We start from the raw sequence: 21,035 nt of genomic DNA on the forward strand, positions 1-21,035 counted from the left end.
GCAAGGAAACCTCTGAAAGCTGCTGGTCTGATGCCCTGGTATCTGCTCTTCTTACCTTTTCTGGAACGTTTTCTTCTTCTTTCTTCCATTCTTAGTTTAGTTGCCTATGACCTGATAATAACAGTGAGAAACCTGAGGTACCAGCCATCCACAGTCTTCCAGGTCCCCAGAGGACTTACTGAGGGCTAGCTGCACTCTAATTCTATGCTGGTTCTGGGCTGGGACATAAGAGGTAAGACTATGGCTGGAGAGAATCAATCCCAGGCCAAGAGACTAAGAAGGGGCAGGCAAAGATGGAAACGATGAAAGGAAACAGGCTAACACGGAAACCAAGACAGGGAACTCTTAAAGGGCCAGGGGGTTTTTCTTGGTATCAGTTACTGTTCTGCTGCTGTGTTAAAACATCACCAAAAGCCACCTGTGGAAGAAAGAGTGTCTGTCTTATAGCTCCAGAGGGAGAGGACTCCACCACGGTGGGGTACGCATGGCAGCAAGTGGTAGGCATGGCAACTGGAGCCGGAAGCTAAAAGATCACATCTTCAGCCACAAACATGAAACGGAGAGTGGACTAGACACACAGCAGAGCTACACACTCTCAGTGCCCAGCCCCCACTGACACACTCCCACCAGCCAGGCAGTACCACCCCCCCTAAACAGCTATTACCAGCAGGTCCAAAGTTCTCAAACGCCAGAGCCCACGGGGAACATTTGTCATTCAAACCAGCACAATCCCATAGAAAGAAAATTGCTTTTTGAATCTAAATACATGCTCTCAAGTCAGAGCCCTGCACACGGAACTTGGGCTAAACTGTTGAGTGTCTCTGAGCCCCATCACTGAAGGTTAATGTACAGTGCCCTAGAGGAAGCTGCTAAACAGAAGATTCTTATTCAGTATATGGGGAAGCCCAAGAGCCTGCACTTCGAGCAGCAAGACCCCAGGTGAGGTCATTCTTACGTCAGAGTATGAAAGGATGACAGCGGGACCTGACCCACGGAGCCTGTGCCTGATACATTATGTGAGTGCGCCTATTGGATTTAGCAGCATAGAGGATCCCAGCAAACTTTGAGAAATGGAATTGTGAAAGGTCACAACGGTGTTAGTCATAATGGCCTAGCTGTGGAAACACCCTGGCGTCCATCAACTGATGAGTGAATAAATAATTAACGGCACACATGCACCTGTGGGGATTGTTATCCAGCCACAGAAAGAAGCAGAGTTCTGAGAATGGACAGAACTTGAAAACATTATGCCAAGGGAAACAAGGCAGGAATAGAGAAGACTTGGAATCCGATTCTACCCACACACACACATTGTACAAACGAGCAATCCAGGAAAATAGCTTGGTGGGTGACAGAGACTGGAGGGAAGAGGAACGCCTGCTAATTGGCTACAGGGACGTTCAAAGCCAACGCTTGGGCAGAGCCTGGCTCCGTGATAAACCCACTATGCAATAACAGGCAACTTCATGCCTCAGTCTCAGGGTCCTTATGTGCAAAATCAGAAGAGTGAATGTGAGTACCTCCTGGGGCTGCTGGGACATCAAAAGGGACCAGGATCTGACTCTGGATCACTGGAAGTATTCAACGAATGTCAGAATTTGTGTGTCATGGCATGGTAATAAGTGTCTCACCAGCCCACACTTCTGCCACCCAAAAGAGCTGAATATCTGCGTCTATAAATAATGATGTCTACAACTAATGGGTCAGGAAGACAGAGGGGGAGAAGGAGAGGAAGAGGAAGAGGGAGGAGGAGGAGAAGAAAAGAAGAGGAGGAGAGGAGGAGGAGAGGAGGAGAAGAGGAGAGGAGGAGAAGAGGAGAAGAAGGAGTATTGTCTTTCTCATGCTTTAAAGCACTCATGAATGCAACTTCTAATGAACTGACTCTGCTAATGAACTTTGACAATCTGCCATCAATGCTATTTATTAAGTTTAGGAGCTATTAATTAAATGTTGCTTGTTTTTGTTCACTGTGAGGTTTCTTCTTTTGAGTGTAGGTCATCCAGGGGCTCTATCCGACATTCATGTTTTTGTGGCAGTTAGAGGGATTGTCAGCCCCACAGGGCTCTCCTAGAGGTTTCTTTAACTGCTAAGGAGGAAGCAGACTCAGTCATAACGAGCTTCCTGTCTCTTGGGAAGACAAACTAGAAAAGCAGCCTCAGCTGCCACAGTGGAGTGTGACCTGCCACAGACATGTGGCAAGGACAAGTGTCGGCAATGGCAGCTGACTGTGCCAGGCAAGGCTGTAAAGAGGTGAATATGCAAACTGACCCTGGAGGGTCCCGTGTGACTGTGGAAGCCCCAGTTCCCACGTCTGACTCTGACCTCTGCAGCACCAGTCTTAAGTAAAACGCAGCCTCAAATAGTCATGTTTGGTCAAGGGTACCAGCTCTCCAAGTGACTAACTGCACAGCTCACCTGCTGCTTCTTTTCCCACGCCGGCATGCTTTACCCACGAAGCGCCCAAGCTTCCCTTTCCCACATTCTGCCTGGCTTTGAGTCTCTGTCGTGCATAAGAGATGGGATTGACAAGTGATGGAGTTTGATTAGACAAGTTTCATTAGTCTCTGTTTAGTGTCATTTGGGGGGGAGGGGGCTCCAGTGGTTCCCATAGCACTAAAGACTTAGTGGTTATAAATTCATTCATTTTTCTAAAGCCCTGTTATATGCATACATACATATGTGAGAGATCTATATCACAGGGAGGTCATCACATAGCTCTAACATGGCTGATCAAGGAAGGACATGGTTTAAACCCAAGCAGTCTGCACTTAAGTTCCTTGGTCTTAGGCACTGTATAGTCCCTCTCTTTCTGGGAGAAGCCCATGCAAATGGAGAAACATTCAGCCTGGTCCTGAGCTTATTAGCCATCTTCTCCATTGAGGGCTAAGATGATATCTGTAAAACAAAATCTATTCTTAAATCAGAAAACCTATCTACAATGGAAATAGAGATTGATTACTATCTTAGGGTTTCTATTGCAGTGACAAAACAAAACAAAAAAAAATCGAACAAAACATCATGACCCAAAGCAATTTGGGGCAGAAAAGATTTATTTCGCCCTGCAGTGTATAAATCCCTCCTGGAGGGAAGCCATGGCAGGAACTGGAGCAGAAGTCATGGCGGACTGCTGCTTACTGGCTAGCTCAGCCTGCTTTCTTATAGCACCCAGGGAGTGGCACTGCCCACAGAGACCTGGGCCCTCCCACATCAATAACCAAGAAAATAAAACATAGGCTTACCCACAGGCCAATCTAGTGGGGGTATTTTCTCTTCGTGTTCCCTCTTCCAAAATGCCTCTAGGTTGTGTCAAGTTGACACAAAACTAGTCGACATGGTTGCTAAGCAATAGTTAACCAAGGATGTGACATACACCACAAGAAGTGACAAAGACAGAAATAAGCCCCACCCCCGCCCCCTCATTACCGAGACAAGCACTCACAACCCATTCCATACCGAGTTTCCAGGTAAAAGATCACTGGTCCAAGTGATTGTTGTGATCAACTGAGTTAGAGAATCAGTTTGTTGTGAAGGGCAAGGTTGGGGCTAGGGGGAATACTTGTTAAATCTTTATGACCAGAGACATTTTGTGACTTGGAATGAGGTGAACGCCAGGGTTAGGCCCCCTCAGAAGTAGCCGTAGATTTATTTAGATTCCCTCCTACCCCTGGCCTCTTTCACTCATTTATTGATAATACACAAGGTCTTCAGTCTCCCTATGTTGTCAACGCTGGCCTCCCACCTCAGCCTCCCAGGCAGCATTACAGCCCCAGGCTAGGATGCTAACTTTCTTGATGTTTACTTTGCAACAAAGTGGCTCCTAAGCCCTGGACAAAAAACAGGCTCGCCCAATTTAAATGATAAAGCCTACTTAGTTGTCAAAGGTGTTTATACACATTTCAAAGAGAAGATAAATAATTTGTATTTATAGCTCTTCTAAAGGAAATGCTCTAAGAGAAGAAAGAGAAGAGAATCGTATTTACAAGATTACAGGCTTTGTTTGTTATAGACAGGGTCTCTCTATGTGGACCAGGCTGGCCTTGAACTCCTGACCCTCCAGGCATATTGTGTACCGTGCTTAGTGTTCTTCCCATGTTATCAAGAGAAAGAATTAAGTCTTTTTAAACTTGTATTTTTCCCTTATGCATCTTAAAGGAGGAATGTGAAATGACTTTATTCTTAACTCCACTGTGTCCCTGCCAGATGCTGAAAGTCCTGCTGTGGCTATAGAAGGAAGTTGGCCCCAGCTTCCCCTTGTCCTCTCTGCTCTGTGACAAACCAACATTCTCACCCAGGAAACCAAGCCACCGGCACTTTTCTCCTCATAGGTGGATCATCCAAGAGTAGCAGGGAAAGGAAAACCTGGGCCACTGTTGGGTCACCTTCTGTCTCTTGAGTCTCAGCTTCCAAGTCTCTAAGGTGCAAGGGCTGAGCTATGTGCCCCCGGGGTGTTTTTTTGTAGCACAGGCTCAAATTTGAACTCTGCTCAGGTCCTCTCATGCTTTGAAGTTATTCAAAGTGTTGGGGATGATGGCTCAACCTGTTCTCCCAGCACTTGGGAAGCTGAGGCAGGGGGACTGCTCCGAATCAGAAACTAACAAGGCTACAATGTTAAGTTGCAGACTAGCCTGAGCTACAGAGTGGGGTCTCCCCAGAGGCAGGTCTTCTCAAGAGTATATAGACATCACCCACAAAGTGTTGGAAATGCCCGATGTTTTTGTGCCCCAGTCACTGGCAGGGGAGAGAGGATTTGTCTCCAGTCTCTGCCACCTGCCAGGCTTATTTTTAAAGCTTCTCATCAGTAGTCCAAGCTGTATAATTTAGACACTTGGATTTGCACAGCTCCTGGTGTGCCGTACTGCCGTCCTTGGAGTCACCGCAAGCTGGCTGCAGCGATCGCTCAGGGTGGGTGCCCTTGCCAGAGCTGAAGGGCATGCACGCTCACTGAGCCCTGCAGTTGATACTTCTTCACCAACTAGTCAGTCATCCTAAAAGCCACCTTCAAACAAATCACTCATGTAAGATATGGAGATCAGAGAGTTTCTTCTACAGGCAAATCCCACAACTTAACATCTATTCGAGGTTAAGCTGTCGTGCCCTAAATTAAAAAGGAGGCAGCTGTACTTAAGGTCATATGAGAAGCTCTCCCATCTTCTGTGGCTAAGAGCTACAGGCTCGGTGATGAGGAGGGTGAGTTCTTGGTATCTCCGTGTCCACAGCTTGCCTGAGGAGGCTGCTTAGCACATGGGCGGTGACACGTGTAGCGGATTCCAACTCTCTAAGACCAGAGGATAGTGTTTGTGCGTAAAGGCTGTTTTTAAGGTTGAGTGTACAGTGTGTGAATGTGAAAAGCGTCAAGGGGTGAGGGAGATCCCCACACACCCTCACATGCATATCATCTCCCGAAAACTATGACTGAGGCGCAGGTTAGTTTCACGGTTTCCTGGTTGTCACTTCCCCTTTGCTGCGACAACATTTACCTGGCAAAAGCAACTTATAGCAAGACTGTTTGATTTTGACTCAGGGATGAAAAGATGAAGTCTGTCGTGGTACAGAAGGCGTGGCAGCAGGAGTCGGTCACACTGCATCCACAGTGATGGAACAGAGAGAGGAGTCTACTGGCCAATCTCTCCCCTTCTGTAGTCAGTACAGGACTCCAGCCCAGAGTGTGGAGCCTCTCAGATTCAATGCTTCTCTCCTAGTTAGACTTTAATGGGAACGTTCTCTCACAGACACACCCAGAAGTTTATATCTTTGGTGAGACTAGGCCTAAATTATCAGGTTGCTTCTCTTCATCACTGTTCCTTACATTTTCTCTGAGTGGAGTTCGATGCAAAAATTACCACATTGTTGTTTATTTGGAAGTCAGTATATTTGATGCTGGGTACTATTTACGTCCCAGAGAACTGATGGTCCTGCTATAGGTGATGCTGAGTTTCTGGGTTGGTTAGGTTGGCAAAGGTAAGATCTGTTCACACAAATCTATATCTTCCCCTTTGCACGGGCAGGTCACTGCCAGGTAACACTGGCAATGTAAGTACTCTCGGCTACCTCCACCTTTCACCTACTGGTTTTTATAATTACCAAAGATATATTGTTCCTTCCATGCATTCTCTATCTATCCAAGTGTTCCCCTTCATAAAGCAAAATTACAATCACTCTACTTTCCCACCCCCAAAATGATGGAATAAATAATTAATCATATCTACTAATTATCAATGATTAGAATCAAGAGTTATTTTAAGAATCATGATGAAACTTTTCCTCCTTGATTTATTTTTGACTGTGACACTACAGAGTAATGAAATTTTTGGAAAAAATGCATCATCTAACTGTACCCTCTGAAAGAATCTAGGATCAAAGTCGCCCAGTAAAAAAAATAAGACTTTTAGTGCTTGAATTCTATTTTCTAGATATCATCTTCTACCAAAACTAGCTGGCTTCAGACCTATAGCCAAAAAAAAAATATCCAAGATATAGAGACAGCTAGTTAAAGCACGAAAGACAATTTGAACAGTTCAAGAATGTTTGTGCTCGGTACAAAAGCCTTTTCTGAGGTCTGAATGTTTCTTTAACTCAGGTACTCAGAAATGAAATTTCTAGATTGAGAACATGGGTATGTGCAATGCATACATATATGTACATACGTGCATATGAGTGAATCAGCCATGTTCATATGGTTGCGTCAGAAACAATTTAAGGAGGAAGATTTATTTTGGTTCCCAGGTTCTGGAGGCTTCAGTCCACCATAGCAGAGAAGACATGCTGGCAAAAGTGTGTGGCAAAGGTCATTCCTGTCTTCGTGGACCAGAAGACAGAGGTCGATAGAGGAGATCACCTTCTCCAGGGCTGACTGCCAACCTCCTCCTGAAGGTGCCACTGTCCTCAAAAAAAATGACATAACCAGTTAGGGAACAAGTATTCAAAACATGGCCTTGTGTGAACATTTCAGATCCAAACCATAACTCTCATGTATTTTCCCTTTAAACTATTTTATCAATGAGCAGTCTACCGTGTTTGCAAATCACTCTTTTAATACCAGTGAGGTTGCATTTTAATGAGCAATCATTACTGGTAAAAACAAAACAAAATCTGTGTCCATTCTGAATTCCGTGTCTTCTCTGTTTACCTGATAGCCACTCCCAGTGTGTTGTAATTTAAAGTACTTAAGCAGTAACCATGGTACAGCGCACACAGCCTCTCCAGGAACCTTTCCTTGTCTTTTTAACCCATCCACAGATGTCATGAGGTTAATAGGTAGTCTCTCAAACTGCCCATGGTTTTTCTTTTTTCTTTTTTCTTTTTTTCCTTCTAGCCCTGATTTTAAATTATATTTTCAGGATATTATTAGCTTAAGACCTCTGCTTGGTGTGAGGCTGAATATTGATGATAGAGTAGGAAGTGAAGCCCTCTGGGCGCAGAGATAGGCAGTGAGGAGCGGTGTTTATATGGATGTGACTGACAGTCATGCCTTCCTGGGCCTGGAATAAGCAAGGCTCTTCATAATGATAACTAATTATTCCATGACTTCCAGGCCAAGGCCAGAATTTGTGTGCTCAGACTTCTTTGCATTACCTTCCTGTTACACTCTGGACCTGTGAGACTTGTTTATGTATGTCTGAAGGTAACCTTATGCTGGTGTCGGGGTGTTCGTATTGTGAGCATCCTTAAGAGAGTGAGTCTTAAACCGGACAGGGCAACTCAAAGTCACACTCTTCTCAACGCAGATCCCTAGGCTGTATTCATTCAGCTACTGTCCATGCTGGAGTCAAATGCAAATACGAATGCCGGCATGATAGCAAAGATTGTGGAATCAATCCCTTTAAAACCTTTCAGAAAAATCACAGTTATTCATTGTTATTAAAGGTGGTTCAGTGGTCAGGGTACTTCCTGTCAAGCCTGTGGAAGTGGGTATGGTACGGTTTCCCTGTGGGTTAGAGAAGAGGACTGACTCTTACAAGTCATTCTCTCTCTCTCTCTCTCTCTCTCTCTCTCTCTCTCTCTCTCTCTCTCTGTCACACACACATACACACACACACACACACACACACACACTCCATCTCTCAATAAGTAGATAGGCAAACAAATGTAAATAACATTTCTGAATCCTAGGACACTTAATGATGCTTTGGGTTGAACCAGGTTTTTGAGCCAGAGAATGAATGAGTGACAGACTTGAATTCATAACTTGGATACAAGTCGACCTCGCATCTCTACTCATTCAGATAGCCATGTCAAAGTTTGCCCAAGTGCTCTGTCCTCCCCAGCAAGGAGTCGCTTGGACACAGAGAGTAGCAAAATAATGGAACTGGATACAAGAACCTCAGGACTCACAGCATAATTTTGTAACAGAGATTAGTAATCATCTCCGCACCTAGGTTTCTTTGGCTGCAATGGGGACACCGAAATGCTATCCACTTTCCTGGGTACTTTGGATGGATTATAGGTGTGTGGAACACTATTCAAGCTGCAGAGCTCTATAGTTAATAAGCTATCATCATCATCATCATCATCATTATTCAGAGGAATATAAAGAGGCTGCTATGGTCCTTTTACTATCAGCCTGAGTGTTCTCTGTTGATACATACCCTGTTCTGTTCCAAGTACTACAGAACTTGGTAATTCATTAGCACCTCTCAAACTGACTCTCTATCAAACTGGAGCAACTGGAGGAAGTACTGAGTACACAAAACAGTGCTCAGCAGAGATTAAGTCGCCCTGGAAAGGCTCTGGAAGGAAGATTTGCTTGTATAATAAGACTGATCCCTGGGCCATGGATTTTAAGCTGGTTTCTTAGATTCCTTCCGATCCCAAGTCTTAAGGAGGTCCCTGGAGCTTTAATTCTACTTTTAGCACATCCTAGATGTTATGGCCAGATCACTCTAGAACATCCGACAGATGAGGAACCAGGGAGACATATGCCTTTAGGTGGGGGTTATGAAGATGTCATGGAATCATCTGAGAATGGCATTTAAACCTTGTAATCCAGCATTCAAGAAATTAAGTGAATACGTTGTCAGGCAGCTTGTAATCATGGAAATATCTGGAGACTTTGTGTCTTACAGACCAGGATTCAGATTCTAGCTGGATGGCGTATTATATCTGTACATCCTTGGAAATATGATTTGACCTTTAGCTTCAGATCTCTATCTACAAAAAAATAGCTACTTTGCTTGTTTTTGAGATAGACCAAGAGACTATAGAAATAGAGCCAGAGAAAAGATATACAGCTGTAATTTGAATTTCATTATTATATTATTATTTTCTGATAATTGTGTGGAATCTTGACTGTAAGCTACAGAAGCTATATATTATTTCTCAGTTTTTAAATATTCTCTGAGCATATTGACTGTCATAATTTATTATTGGGAATGAGAGACTACACACATATTCATGTGTTCAAGAAAAATTTGTAAATCATGGGTCATGGTTGAGTGGAAAAAGAAATAAACCAAATACTCATATAATCTGTAATCATGAGGCCCAAAGCAGCTACCACACTGACTGCATTTGCTAAGATGCTTCTTTGATGCTTTTGTCTCCTGCAATCTCTACTGTCCCCTCCCTGTCACATAACCTTGGATCTCAGTGCACAAAATCCAAGGAGGAGAGAAAAATCTATTTCTTAAAGAACAGGTGTTCCAGCTGATTGGAGTCCCCAGAGCCTGGACTGGCAGTCGCTTACCGAGGGCCTGTCATGTGGTGAATGAATAATGAAACAGGGAAGAATGACTTGATTTCTGCACTGTAGTTTGCCAGGATTTATATCATTTCTCATATATATATATATATATATATATATATATATATATATATATATACATATACATATAAAATGCTTGAATCACCTGACACAACTTCCAAATCTGAACACACACACACACACAATGATGGGTGGCTAGAAGCTATTCTGAAAACTCAGGGTCACATCCACTAATTCCTCCCCAAGGACTGATGGAAAAGAAAGAGGCTGACAGGAGGAGACCTGCCATGTGAGTCATTTGCTCCCTTGCTGATGCATACTCAGTTTTTATCACTTAGTCTTATTTATTCCTATATTAATGATGGCAATGGGCCCTGTGGGTTATCTGTGTTTATCTGTGTCTTTACATGTGGGACCCTTTCCATACATAAAACTCAACAGTAGCATCGTTATGGGCCTCTGCGGTGGTAATGGTGTGTATAGTTAATGCTGGTGTGTGCACAGGTGCATGTGCCTGGCACACATGTGTAGAGAACGAGGGGATGTGGTATCTTCACTCACACCTCTCCATATTATTATTATTGTTGTTGCTGTTGTTGTGACAAGGTTTCTTCACTCAGCCTGAAACTCACCTTTTCAGCTAGACAGGTCCCTGGCATCTGCTTCTCTCTGCCTCCTGACTTCTGGGGTTACAGACACACACTGACCCCTCTGTCTTTATGTGAGTGATCAGGGTCTGAACTTGAGTCTTCGTGCTTTCATAACAAGCACTCTTCCCACTGAGTTCTCTCTCCAGACCCACCCCAGGGGCTTTTATGATTCCTCACAAGTTTCTCCCAGGACCAGAAAACAGTTCTCTAAATAAACCAACAGACGAGTCAAAATACTTCCTTGATGTGATGGCACTTTGAGAATGCTGGTTTTGCCCCAGAAACTGCAGTTTCTGTTTTATGCAGGGCAAGGTTGAAGCTGAATTCCACCTGGTCACAGCAGAAGAAGCCGAGAAAAACCCTGTTGGGAAAGCCCGGAAGGAGCCCGAGCCTTTGGCCAAGCCCAAGTGAGTACGGCTGTAGTTGGAAACATGGGGCAGGGTCCAGGGGGCCCTCATCGGGACCCTGGCTTTCCTGTTCCTGCACAGAGAACTCAGGGGTCAGGCGATAGTGCGTCCAACCTGCGGAGAGTGTGGTTTCTATAACTGAAAAGTGCCCCAACGATCACAGACTGCAGATGGGGCAGGTCCTGTCTGTAACATGCTCCACCAGCATGGCTAGAGCACTTCACCTGTCTTCTGCTCATGTTATGTGCATGTGAATTGCATACATATACATACACATACATACATGATTGACTTAACATTTTCACACTTTCTTGAAAGGTTTTCCTTCAATGCCATAGTTGTTCTAATAAAGATGTTTGAAGAGAGCACAGTATTCCACGGGATTGGTGCCCATCATCAACTTGGTCACTACCCATAATCAGATAATCAACTTAATTTGGCCATTTTCTGTTTTGCTGTTTTGCTTTTTGATACGATGAGAACATTCTTTTTCATGAGTCATTACTCTTTAAAAATGGCCAGAATCAGAATTATTAGAAAATGATGGTACTTTATCGCACCTGATTCTTGTTTACATGGCCATTAAAAACTGAATGTTTATGAAATATGCAAATAAAATGCCTTTTGGAATCATGTTTGCCCTATCACCCCAGACCCAGGGTGCATGATATTATTCTACACCCATCTGCCGCCTCTCATAGTGTTAGGAACATAGCAGCACTTACTGCCTCAGAATTGTTTATTTAAACATCAGTCTAAAACACTTTGTGCTTTCTCTCTCTCTCTCTCTCTCACACACACACACACACACACACAAACACACACATCCATGGCTGAGAGAGGAAAATGGACATGGTCTCCCAAGCCTGACCAAGAAGCTGTCTACAATTGACATCTGCTTGCAAAAGAAAAAGTAGCTTTCCCCAGTGGAGTCTCACTGGGTAGGTAAACCACACTTGAAGGCAGGCCCGTACCCAGCAATAGTTGGGTAACACAAAAATGAACTCAGTGGTATTTTTGTAGACTTTCTGCCTCATATTGCCATACTTGGGCATTTTCTTTTTTTGTCTTACCGGTCTTTTGCTTGTATATTACAGTTTTTAATTTTGTGTTTTTATGGATTTTTGTGTATCCATCTTTCTGTGCCTTACTTCTTTGTTAGTTGGTTGGTTTTGATTCTGTTGTTTTCTAAATAGAGAGAAAGAAAGGGCATGGAGTTGGTGGGGAGATGGAGAGGATAGGGAGGAGTTGGAAGAAGCAAAACTCTGATCACAATATATTGTATGAAAAAAATTCTTTCAATTAAAAAATAAAAAATAATTTAGAGGGCACAAAAGAAACTCGAGCCCTGAGCTCTGCCTTCCAGCCTTTCTACTTGTTTAGAAGTATCACAGAGACTCATAAAATAGAGGAAGAGGAGACAGACATGCTGTGCTCAGAAAGATGGTCAGTCAAGGTGAGGTAGGAATTTAGGGCAAGTGCTCCTGACTGATGGTCAGGTAGATTTCATGCAGAAGGTGGGCTTGATCTGGTCACAGGACAGATGGAGGGATGGTGGGGGTGGTGGGCTTATGGGTGTTCTGAGAGGGCTCAGGCTCTAATCAGAGCATCCTTTAACACTATTCAAGAGTCATGACAGACCACTTGGTAAACAGTCCCATTTCTGTTGCTTCCAGCAGAATAGTCCTTCCCTACCACAACTAATCTCAGACATCTCCTATGGGTTCCCAGAAAGGCAGACTCAGAAGTATTTCCTGGGTGTTGAATGTGACCCCCTTCCCTGATTCCCTCTCTAGCCGCCCAGACACCTCCTTCTCGTGGTTCGTGAGCCCCTTCAAGTGCCTGTACCACCTCATCTGGAAGAACTACAAGAAGTACATCATCATCGCCTTCATCCTGATCATCCTCATCGTCTTCCTGGTCCTCTTTATCTACACCCTGCCGGGCGCGATCAGCCGGAGGATCGTCGTGGGCGGCTCGTAGGGGCAGTGGAGGGCGTGGACTTCTTTCCACGAATGCTGTCCTCTGTTCTGTACAGGAACCTCTAAGATCATGTGCTGTGACAGGTACTGTGCTAAATGCTAAAGGGACAGACTCACAGGACCCAAAAGCCCGTGTCTTGGGACAAATCGGGTCTTCTCCAGGAAGGCTGGCCTCTGGGAGTCTTTCACTGCACCAATGCCTACTACCACCATCCTTCAAACCCCTAAATCCCACATCTTAGTTTTGCCAGCAAGTAACCTAAATGACTCCTTCACTCCAGGCTAATGAACAGTGACCTCAGTGAGCCTTTTCTTTATGTAATAGATTCTATTTAAAGGAGATTAAACTCTGGGCCTGAGATTTTTATTAGAAGCACTGCATTTCAAACAAAATGTCTTAGTAAATGGACTGAAAGCATTTAGTAAATTACTATCCATTTAACATATCCCCAAAAATCACTTGGTTTAGTCTTCAGGGTTATAGGACATAGTCACTTTCAGGCTGTCAAATTGGCTTAGCAAATAAATGTATATACATCATCTAAAATGCTTCATTGTTAAAATTCCCCTATAGCAGTGGTTCTAATTCCATGACAGCAGCACAACTGCAGTTATGACATAGCAACAAAAATAGTTTTATCGTTAAGGGTCCCCACAACATTAGGAAGATGGAGAACCACTGCCCTAGAGAGGCAAAATAGAGCCAGGTTACCTTCAAAGACAACCATACGTGTGTTGTGGCAATGGTGAGCTATGAGAAGTTCCCTTTAATTTTCTCTGTGAAAGTTTCCAAATGGAGGTTCACTATTTGTCATAAGACATATGAACTATAATTATGTGTGTGTGTGGGGGGGGTCAGAGCTGGCTCCCTGCCACCCAGTGGGAATTCTCATTTGCTAGATCCACAGCCTCCCACCAAGTGTCATGTCCCCATGGGTCACATGACTGTGCTATGAATGGCCAGCACTGCCTCTGCTTATCTCTTACCCAGCAGCAGGTGAGCCAGGTTCCAGTGTGAGTCCCCAGTACAGAGTGTGAAAAACAAGTCTGAGAAACAATAGCATATTCACCTGACAGATGGCACCCGTACCCGTACCTTGAAAGGAAACTTCTGAGCTTCACAGCACAATCCTCATATTCTGTCCTATCTATGGTGGGGGTTGAACTGTGTCTTTTCTCAGACACAGTAAGGAAATCAAAGACTTGGGATGTTTGGACTCAATCCCCTTGCAGGATGTTTGGCCCCATAAACTTTTCTTCTTCTGTTATAAAGCATCAAGACTACAGCTTTTATTTTTCTTGGTCTTTTTGTTTGTTTGTTTGTTTAAGATGGGATCTGGTATAGTCCACATAGATCTTAAACTTCCTATATAGTCAAGAATAACTGTGATTCCTGATCCTCTTTGCCTCTGTTTCCTAAATATTAGGATTGTAGCCGTACTCTACTATACTTGGCTGATGTGTGTGTGTGTGTATATACAAGCATGTATGTATGTATATACTGGTACATGCTGGACAAGCATTCTGCCACTGATTTATAGGCCCTGTGATTTTAGACTTACGTATTGCTCAGTCAGTTCTTTCTCTGGATGCTCCGTCTCTGGCAACTAGACCATCACATTCTCCTGAAGTGCTGAGAAACAGAAGCTTGCCTCCTGGGCAGTGTTTCCTAGTGAGAGCAGCTACCTAAGTGACGTCATTCTCACTGTGCAGCAATGCACACCATCCATCCTTAATGAGGGGGTCAGAGTGTCTGATATCATAAGGCATATGTACTAAATTCATTATAAGTATTTGTATATGTATTAGAAAACTATGTACTGCATAGTGTAAAAGTAAATATATACACAATGAAGGAAAAATGTTAGAGAAGTATACATGAACAATGATTATTCAAGCAAATCTTTCCTTTGCTCCTTAATAAACATGTTGTATTTTAATGTAAAAAATTAATAAACATAAGCTTACCTCTGTTCACTTAAAATATTTATTGTCTCCCTATAAGCCGGACAATTGGAGATACAGAGGCGCTAACATGTGTGGCCAGACTACCACAGGATTTGAATTCTAGAAGTTGCCCCCAAATTACTGTTCTATCTTCAAATAATAGTTCTTCTGAGAAAGGCACGGAACAGTGAATGTGATTTACAAATGCATGCATTTCTAGAGTTTTTGGAAAGAGGAGTGCTATTTTTAAATTAATGTAGATGAAAAGGCAGGTGCTTTCTAGTAAATTCTGAAAGGTAAACTCTTGACAGAATGATACAAATTGTTAAAACACCTAATAAAAGCAAGCAAGAAACTTATCTGTAAATCCTTCTAAGTCGAATAGAGTCCATCAACTTCCCCTCGGTATCAAAAAATGTCCAGATGCCAAAAAGCCTGGCACAGGCACCTTAGGAACAGTTTAGAAATGTGTGAGATGGAGTTGGTAAGCAAGGATAATTTTGGCATCAGCCATGGCTGGTGTTCTATACATAGGATATCACATATGGCCTGTCCTACAAAGAAAAAAATTAAACAAAATAATGTTCTGCCTAATTATGCAGTCCTGGTCCTAAAGAAAAATCTCAGTTTTTTTAAAAAAAGAATACCCATTTCCCAAGTTGTCATGAGCCCTCACCTTTCTTTTTTTTTCTTATAGCTTAAATCCATTTCAGAATGCATTTTTCTCTTTAAATAACATTTAAATCTCCCTGCCCCCAAACAATGCTGGACAACTTAGTCCCAGAGAAAAAGGCAAACACACTGCAGGACTGGACACCTAATGTGACATCACACCCTGAAATCATTTGGTAGCCTCTCCTTCCCTTCTGCTATAGACACCCTGGCCAAAGAGAAAACATTTTACCTTTTAAAATTGATATGCGCAGTGTGTATATGTGTGCGTACATGTTTGTGGTTTTGGTCCTCTATATGCAGGTGCGTATAATTGTGTGTGTGACCATGTACATGCAGGTCACATAACTGCGTGTATATATGCATATGCACACATATGAGATGTCTTACTTCATCAATTTTCATCTTTATTTTTTGAGTCACAGTCTCTTTCTTAACCCAAAGGTTCACCAATTCAGTTAGGATGGCTAGTTAATGAATGAACTCAGAGATCTATCAGATATAATAAGTAGATATAATAAGCACAAGTAGATATAATAAGATCCACCTCACAGTGGGAGCCATTTGACCTTATTCCTTCAGTAGCAGCAGATAATTATTAAATCTAGACCTCACGCTAGCTGCATGGGAAGCATTGGGAACACTAAAACACATAAAGTCCCCGGGCAAACACATGGAGCATGGCAGGAAGACAAACCAATCAATCACACACACCCCAGCTACAGGTGGATGTACTAAACCAGGACAGAGTATTGGGAACAGAGGCAGAGAGTCTCACAGTGGGGACTTCCACCCGGCTCAGATACCAGGTAGATACTCAAAGAAGCAATGGCCAAAGGAGGATGTGAGAGGAAAAGACTCCAGGCAGAAGACAGCACATGCAGAGGTCCTGTGGATGGAGTGAGCGAGGCCATGGAGGAGTCTGATGGAGACGGAGATGACAGTGAGGGACAGTTTAAGGTGGGGCTGCAGCATTAAGCTGGAGCCACGTATTTAGGGCTTTAGTCGGTGTTGGGAGGCAGTAGACAGAGAGGCATAGTTAGCCTTACAGCTCATGTGGAAACAGATCGAGGCTACGGAGGTCCTTCCCTTAGGAACCTGGCATCCCTGGTAGCAGCAGCAGAGGTGGACAAAAAACAGGTGGTGAGGATATCTCTAAGGCTCCAGTGCTCTGAGGGAGAATGCACAATCTAGTGTTATCTTGTTGACTCCTGTGTAACCCAGGGCAGCAACCTGCACATCAGAAGCTATGCTGAGCCAGGACTGGATAAAAAGGCTGATTCCAGAAGGGTTAGTCCATTCTTCCCAGAGTCCACAGCAAAGACGGCTTGAAGACTTGAACCCTAACTCCTCTATGTCTACTGGTCCCTTCAGCTCCCTGAGCCCAGTCTCTTCCTCTAACAATCAGGAGCCAATTCCTATTGGGTGAGGATCACTGTGAAGAAGTAGAGAGGCAGCGTGGGCCCACTAGGCACTGGCATGAAGCCCAAACTTGGGGTGGGGGAAACTGCAAGTGTCACAAGTATAACTTTGGAGGATGGATTTCGGTGTGGAGTCTACTTAACATTGGGACCTAGGAAAGAAGGCTAGACCTATGTCCTGACAGAGAAACTCATAAAGTTCAGCTTGTGTTCTTAAATACTCAAGAACACCTTCGTGGGGTGACACCAACCACAGTGGTCTGCATCTTCCTACATCAGTCATTCATTTAAAAAAAAATGTCCCACAGGGTGATCTGGTGATAACAGTTGCCCAAATGACTCTTGCTTGTGTCAAGTTGCTAAAAAAATAAAATAAAATAAAATAAAATAAAATAAAATAAAATAAAATAAAATAAAATAAAAAAAACAGAACTAAGCAGGACAGTGGCGCTTTGCTGCTGTCACATTTTTCTTTCTGGGACAGGATGTTTCCCTCTGTGTTCAGACTCAAGTGATAATTAGCTCAAACACAACACAACAACACAACAACAAGTAAAGGAGCCATCTTCACCTCTCTGCCTGATTCAAGTTCTCCAGAGCTGAACAGATGACTCTGCCCTTCCTCCCACCTCTCTGCCTCTCTGCCTCCCAGCTCCAGCATCAGACACTCCAGGTGCTGGCGCTGCCGACGCCCTTCTGTCACAGTGGTGGCGCCTTTACAATCAAGAGCAAAAGAAGTTGCTTCGTTTACTGGATTTGGTTGGCAAGAATTTTATTGAGTATTTTTGCATCAATATTCATAAGGGAAATTGGTCTGAAGTTCTCTTTCTTTGTTGGATCTTTGTGTGGTTTTGGTATCAGTGTAATTGTGGCTTCATAGAATGAGTTGGGTAGTGTTCCTTCTGTTTCTATTTTGTGGAACAGTTTGAAGAGTATTGGTGTTAGGTCTTCTTTGAAGGTCTGATAGAATTTTGCACTAAAGCCATCTGGTCTTGTGCTTTTTTTGGTTGGGAGACTTTCTATGACCCCTTTTATTTCTTTAGGGGTTATGGGACTGTTTAGATGATCTATTTGATCCTGATTTAATTTTGGTGTTTGGTATCTGTCTAGGAAATTGTCCATTTCCTCCAGATTCCCCAGTTGTGTTGAGTATAGGCTTTGGTATTAAGATCTGATGATTTTTTGAATTTCCTAGTATCCCAGACCTCAAGCAATACTACAGAGTAATAGTGTTTTAAAAAAAACTGCATGGTATTGGCACGGGGACAGGCAAGTGGACCAGAACTGAAGACCCAGAAATGAATCCATACACCTATGGTCACTTGATCTTCGACAAAGGAGCCGAAAACATCCAGTGGAAAAAAGATAGCCTTTTCAACAAATGGTGCTGGTTCAACTGGAGGTCAGCATGCAGAAGAATGCGAATCGATCCATCCTTGTCTCCTTGTACTAAGTTCATCTCCAAGTGGATCAAGGAACTCCACATAAAACCAGACACACTGAAACTAATAGAAAAGAAACTGGGGAAAACCCCTGAAGACATAGGCACAGGGAAAAAGTTCCTGAACAGAACACCAATAGCTTATGCGCTAAGATCAAGAATTGACAAATGGGATCTCATAAAATTACAAAGTTTCTGTAAGGCAAAGGACACCGTCAAAAGGACAAAACGGCAACCAACAAATTGGGAAAAGATCTTCACCAACCCTACATCCGATAGAGGACTAATATACAATATATACAAAGAACTCAAGAAGTTAGACCCCAGGGAACCAAATAACCTATTAAAATGGGGTACAGACCTAAACAAAGAATTTTCACCTGAAGAAATTTGGATGATTGAGAAGCACCTTAAGAAATGCTCAACATCATTAGCCATTAGGGAAATGCAGATCAAAACAACCCTGAGATTTCACCTCACACCAGTCAGAATGGCTAAGGTTAAAAACTCAGGAGACAGCAGGTATTGGCGAGGATATGGAGAAAGAGGAACACTCCTTCACTGCTGGTGGGATTGTAAGATGGTACAACCACTATGGAAATCAGTCTGGCGGTTCCTAAGAAAACTGGGCATGACACTTCCGGAGGACCCTGCTATTCCTCTCCTGGGCATATACCCAGAGGATTCCCCAGCATGCAATAAGGACACATGTTCCACTATGTTCATAGAAGCCTTATTTATAATAGCCAGAAGCTGGAAAGAACCCAGATGTCCCTCAATGGAGGAATGGATACAGAAAATGTGGTATATATACACAATGGAGTACTATTCAGCAATTTAAAACAATGAATTCATGAATTTTTTAGGCAAATGGATGGAACTGGAAAATATCATCCTAAGCGAGGTAATGCAATCACAAAAGAATACACATGGAATGCAATCATTGATAAGTGGATATTAATTAGCCCTGAAGCTCTGAATACTGAAGATACAATTAGCATATCAAATGATTCCCATGAAGAAGGAAGAAGAGGGCCCTAATCCTGGAAAGGCTTGATCCAGCATTGTAGGGGAGTACCAGGACAGAGAAAAGGGAGGGGGAAAGATAGGAGAATGGATGGAGAGAAGAGGATTTATGGAACATATGAGGGGGTTAACTGGGAAAGGGGAAAGCTTTTAGAATGTAAACAAAGAATATAGAAAATAAATATTAAAAAAAAAGAAGTTGCTTCATCAGGCAATCGAGGAAAGCACTCTCTTTCTGAAACGTCCGTCACCAAGCGTGAGAGTGGAAACGGACTCTTCGAACTGAGAGGATAGCATGGGAACTTGGCATGGGCATTCATATGCAGTATGGCCTTGGTCAGCTTAGACAGCCCCAAAAGATAGGTTCTCACTAAGTAGACACTGGTGACAGCCTGTCACAGGGGAGCTGTATGAGTCTCAGTGTGTGCCATGGTGACTTGAGAGACAGAGGTAGAGGCACCTTCCTAAGGTCTAGCTGGTGTCGTGTCTCCTATCTCACACGGGTTCAGATAATGCTCAATTACTATGGAAGATTCAATAGCATGCTCACAGATGGCAGATCAGTGCCAGTGTGTTTGCTGTAATTCTCCCACAATCCAATTTTGCATAGCAAGAAATAGCTTGAGCTGTTTAATCACCCATTTAAGGTACATGGGGCTCCCTTCACTGGAAAATTCTCGTGCTTAAAGTTCCAGTCATGAGTTAGGGGTTCATTCTGGATCTCGAAGTACTTCAAGAATGAAGTGTGCTTCTAATGGCATGCACCTGTGAGTTGTGAATCTCTCTCAATCTCTCTCTCTCTCTCTCTGCTTGACTATAGCACCCACAGGTCAGACCACACAATGTGACTCTCTCATGCATCATGTGACCCCAAAACCTTTTAAGTCTTCTTTGCATTTCTTCACTTTCCTGGAGGATTCCCCCAAGCCCGGGCGTTCTCCACGCAGAAAACAATCACGGGGTGCGGGTGTTTGCTAAGTGCCTCACAGGCGGACATTGGTAGAAATTAGCCATGGGAAGAACCAGGCAAAGTGGAAGGCAGCCACTCACTCTGGAAATAGCTAGTAATGGCACAAAAACCTATCCTTCCTCCTTCAGCAGCAGAACCCCAGGTGTGCTGTGTGCTGAGCTGAGGGGATCTTTCCCTTCTCTCTTATCAGGGTAGACAAGGCTATGCCACATTGTGGAAAGGGCTTCCAGGATATCTCGTCAGCGCTGCCTCAGCTGACGCCTCTCATGCCCAGTCATCTTTGAGTTTACCTGAATGTGGATATAATGACTGAGGGTCCAACCTCTTCCTGTGATCATGAGGCAATCCCAGTTGTAGGAACAAGGCTGGAGTATAGAAGGACAGAGGGGCATCAATCTCTCTTGACTGGGGAACCTCCAAAACATTTCTACATAAACAGTCTCTGAATTTTTTTCCATGAAAGCCAAATTAACAAATGTTCCTCTTTCTAAAAACAGGGTTGTAAGGAGGTGGTGGTTGTGTGCAGCTGTGCCAAATCCAAACTAGCATGCTTTCTCTGGCCTGACAGATGTAGAGCCATTTTCTTCCAATGTCTCTTCTCTCAGACTATGCACTGTGGAGACTTCCATTCCTCCTGCAGGGGAGGCTGTAAGCCATGTGACCTCACGTACTGTGAACAAGTTCAGCAGTTAGAATTCCCCCACGCACAAGTTCCTGTTCATTTCTGGGCCTTCCTCCTCAATTTTGCCTTTGAGTGTTTTATCTGAAATGTTGGCATTATACACACATTGATTACTTTTAAATGCAACAAAGTCCTGA

The 21,035-nt window shown here is 43.5% G+C and overlaps 1 protein-coding gene across 1 annotated transcript in view; it reads left to right on the top strand.

Annotated features, from left to right (window-relative positions):
• Positions 1-14,653, top strand: part of Fer1l6 (fer-1 like family member 6) — a 126,211-nt gene extending 111,558 nt beyond the window's left edge. The window contains exons 40-41 of the mRNA XM_052161555.1: positions 10,657-10,757; positions 12,554-14,653. Coding sequence (XP_052017515.1) covers positions 10,657-10,757; positions 12,554-12,740 — 288 coding nt within the window. The 3' untranslated portion in view covers positions 12,741-14,653. The remainder of the gene's footprint in view (positions 1-10,656; positions 10,758-12,553) is intronic.
• Positions 14,654-21,035: the final 6,382 nt, after the last annotated feature.

Source organism: Apodemus sylvaticus, chromosome 17, assembly GCF_947179515.1.
Source record: "Apodemus sylvaticus chromosome 17, mApoSyl1.1, whole genome shotgun sequence".
NCBI classification, from domain to species: Eukaryota; Metazoa; Chordata; class Mammalia; order Rodentia; family Muridae; genus Apodemus; species Apodemus sylvaticus.